The sequence below is a fragment of the Penaeus monodon genome, chromosome 31 (genome assembly GCF_015228065.2).
Source record: "Penaeus monodon isolate SGIC_2016 chromosome 31, NSTDA_Pmon_1, whole genome shotgun sequence".
Classification (NCBI taxonomy): domain Eukaryota; kingdom Metazoa; phylum Arthropoda; class Malacostraca; order Decapoda; family Penaeidae; genus Penaeus; species Penaeus monodon.
Window position 1 is genome coordinate 5,538,139 of NC_051416.1, and position 354 is coordinate 5,538,492.

Sequence of the window (354 nt, forward strand, 5' to 3'; positions counted from 1 at the left end):
TTAATCCTTTTTTTCCTAACGAAGTACAACGACCAAATCCTTAATTACATGCATTCTAATCCGGCAGGAATTAACACTCTCTCTCTCTCCCTCAGGCGAGCACCCGGCGGCCATGCAACACGGAGAGAGTTCCACGGCAGTTCCTCGGGCTTCTTTCCTCGTCCTGCTCGCTCTCTGCTCTGCCTTCATCCTCTTTGCTAGATGATGGGATAACCGACCAGCTTCTGAAGCGAGCGGGCGATGAGGAGAGCGTGAGGAAAGCGCGGTGCAGGTGGTTTCCTCGCCTCCAGTTAGTTAAGCGAGTTATCAGTTCACTGGAGGAAGTTCGCCGGTGATTCTAATTTCATTCTTAAG

At 51.1% G+C, this 354-nt stretch overlaps 1 protein-coding gene across 1 annotated transcript in view; it reads left to right on the top strand.

Moving 5' to 3' along the window:
• Positions 1–348, top strand: part of LOC119593014 — a 123,171-nt gene extending 122,823 nt beyond the window's left edge. The window contains exon 6 of the mRNA XM_037941908.1: positions 96–348. Coding sequence (XP_037797836.1) covers positions 96–205 — 110 coding nt within the window. The 3' untranslated portion in view covers positions 206–348. The remainder of the gene's footprint in view (positions 1–95) is intronic.
• Positions 349–354: the final 6 nt, after the last annotated feature.